The sequence below is a fragment of the Penaeus monodon genome, chromosome 33, assembly GCF_015228065.2.
Source record: "Penaeus monodon isolate SGIC_2016 chromosome 33, NSTDA_Pmon_1, whole genome shotgun sequence".
In the NCBI taxonomy this organism is placed as follows: Eukaryota; Metazoa; Arthropoda; class Malacostraca; order Decapoda; family Penaeidae; genus Penaeus; species Penaeus monodon.
The window spans coordinates 17,699,206-17,700,065 of record NC_051418.1 but is presented as its reverse complement, the minus strand read 5'-3'; the positions used below and the strand labels follow the sequence as shown (position 1 = coordinate 17,700,065).

General features: G+C 41.5%; 1 protein-coding gene across 1 annotated transcript in view; it reads right to left on the bottom strand.

The window, feature by feature from the left end:
• Positions 1-860, bottom strand: part of LOC119594114 (transient receptor potential cation channel subfamily A member 1 homolog) — a gene marked incomplete at its 3' end in the record, with an annotated part of 19,159 nt that overhangs the window by 5,878 nt on the left and 12,421 nt on the right. The window contains 1 exon segment of the mRNA XM_037943173.1: positions 116-212. Within this exon segment, the coding sequence (XP_037799101.1) occupies positions 116-212 (97 nt within the window).

Here is an 860-nt window from a genome sequence, read left to right as displayed (position 1 = left end):
AAGGAAAGAAAAATAAATCTAACTTTTAGCACAGACGTCACATCAACAATTTCCTCTCTCTTTGCTCCCCCCCCTTTTTCCTTAGTCCCCCCACCTCCCCTTTTATTCATCTCACCTAGATGCTCTCGCTCCCTGGTGTTCTTCTCGAAATATTTCCAGAGGAAGGTCGTCTGATTCGCCATCTTGTTGGCTCTCCTCGATCAGCACAGCAACTGCAAAATGAATTATGTTGCTGATAAAAGAATGCTTTTGATGGTGATGGTGATAATGGAACGGATAGGAACGGTGGTGATATTGATAATGGAAATACGTATAGCGGAATCAAAGCAAGAAGCCAGGCATGAGGGCACAGGATACAAGAACAGACGTGGGAGAGAGGGATGGAGACTTCCCAAACTAACAGTATTTTGAAAAATAATACTGGCTGATTCAATAAAGATAAAACGGGAATGAACCATATACGGCAGACCGGAGACGATACAGGAAGAAACAATTAACACAGAAGAGGAAGAACATTATGTGGAAAAAATAGTAGGCAAGAATTTAAAACACCTACGAAAACGTTAAAGGCTCGACTAGAGAAAAAGATAAATTTAAAAATCGAGAGAAGACAGTGAACTGAGAAAACTATCTGGGAGCAAAAATTCAGGCATAGCTACACAATACGAAATGAAAGAGAAAATCAAGAAAGAAAGGTTATCAGAACTAGGAAGAAGGAAAAGACATTGCTAAAAGTACCAGGGGAACCATCATTACCTAAGGAGCTGACAATACTTCCTGAAATCGCGGTTAGTGTGTATCAAACGCCGTTACCCCTAGACCTGAAACCGGGCATCAACGTCCCTGTATGGCCCGAAAGC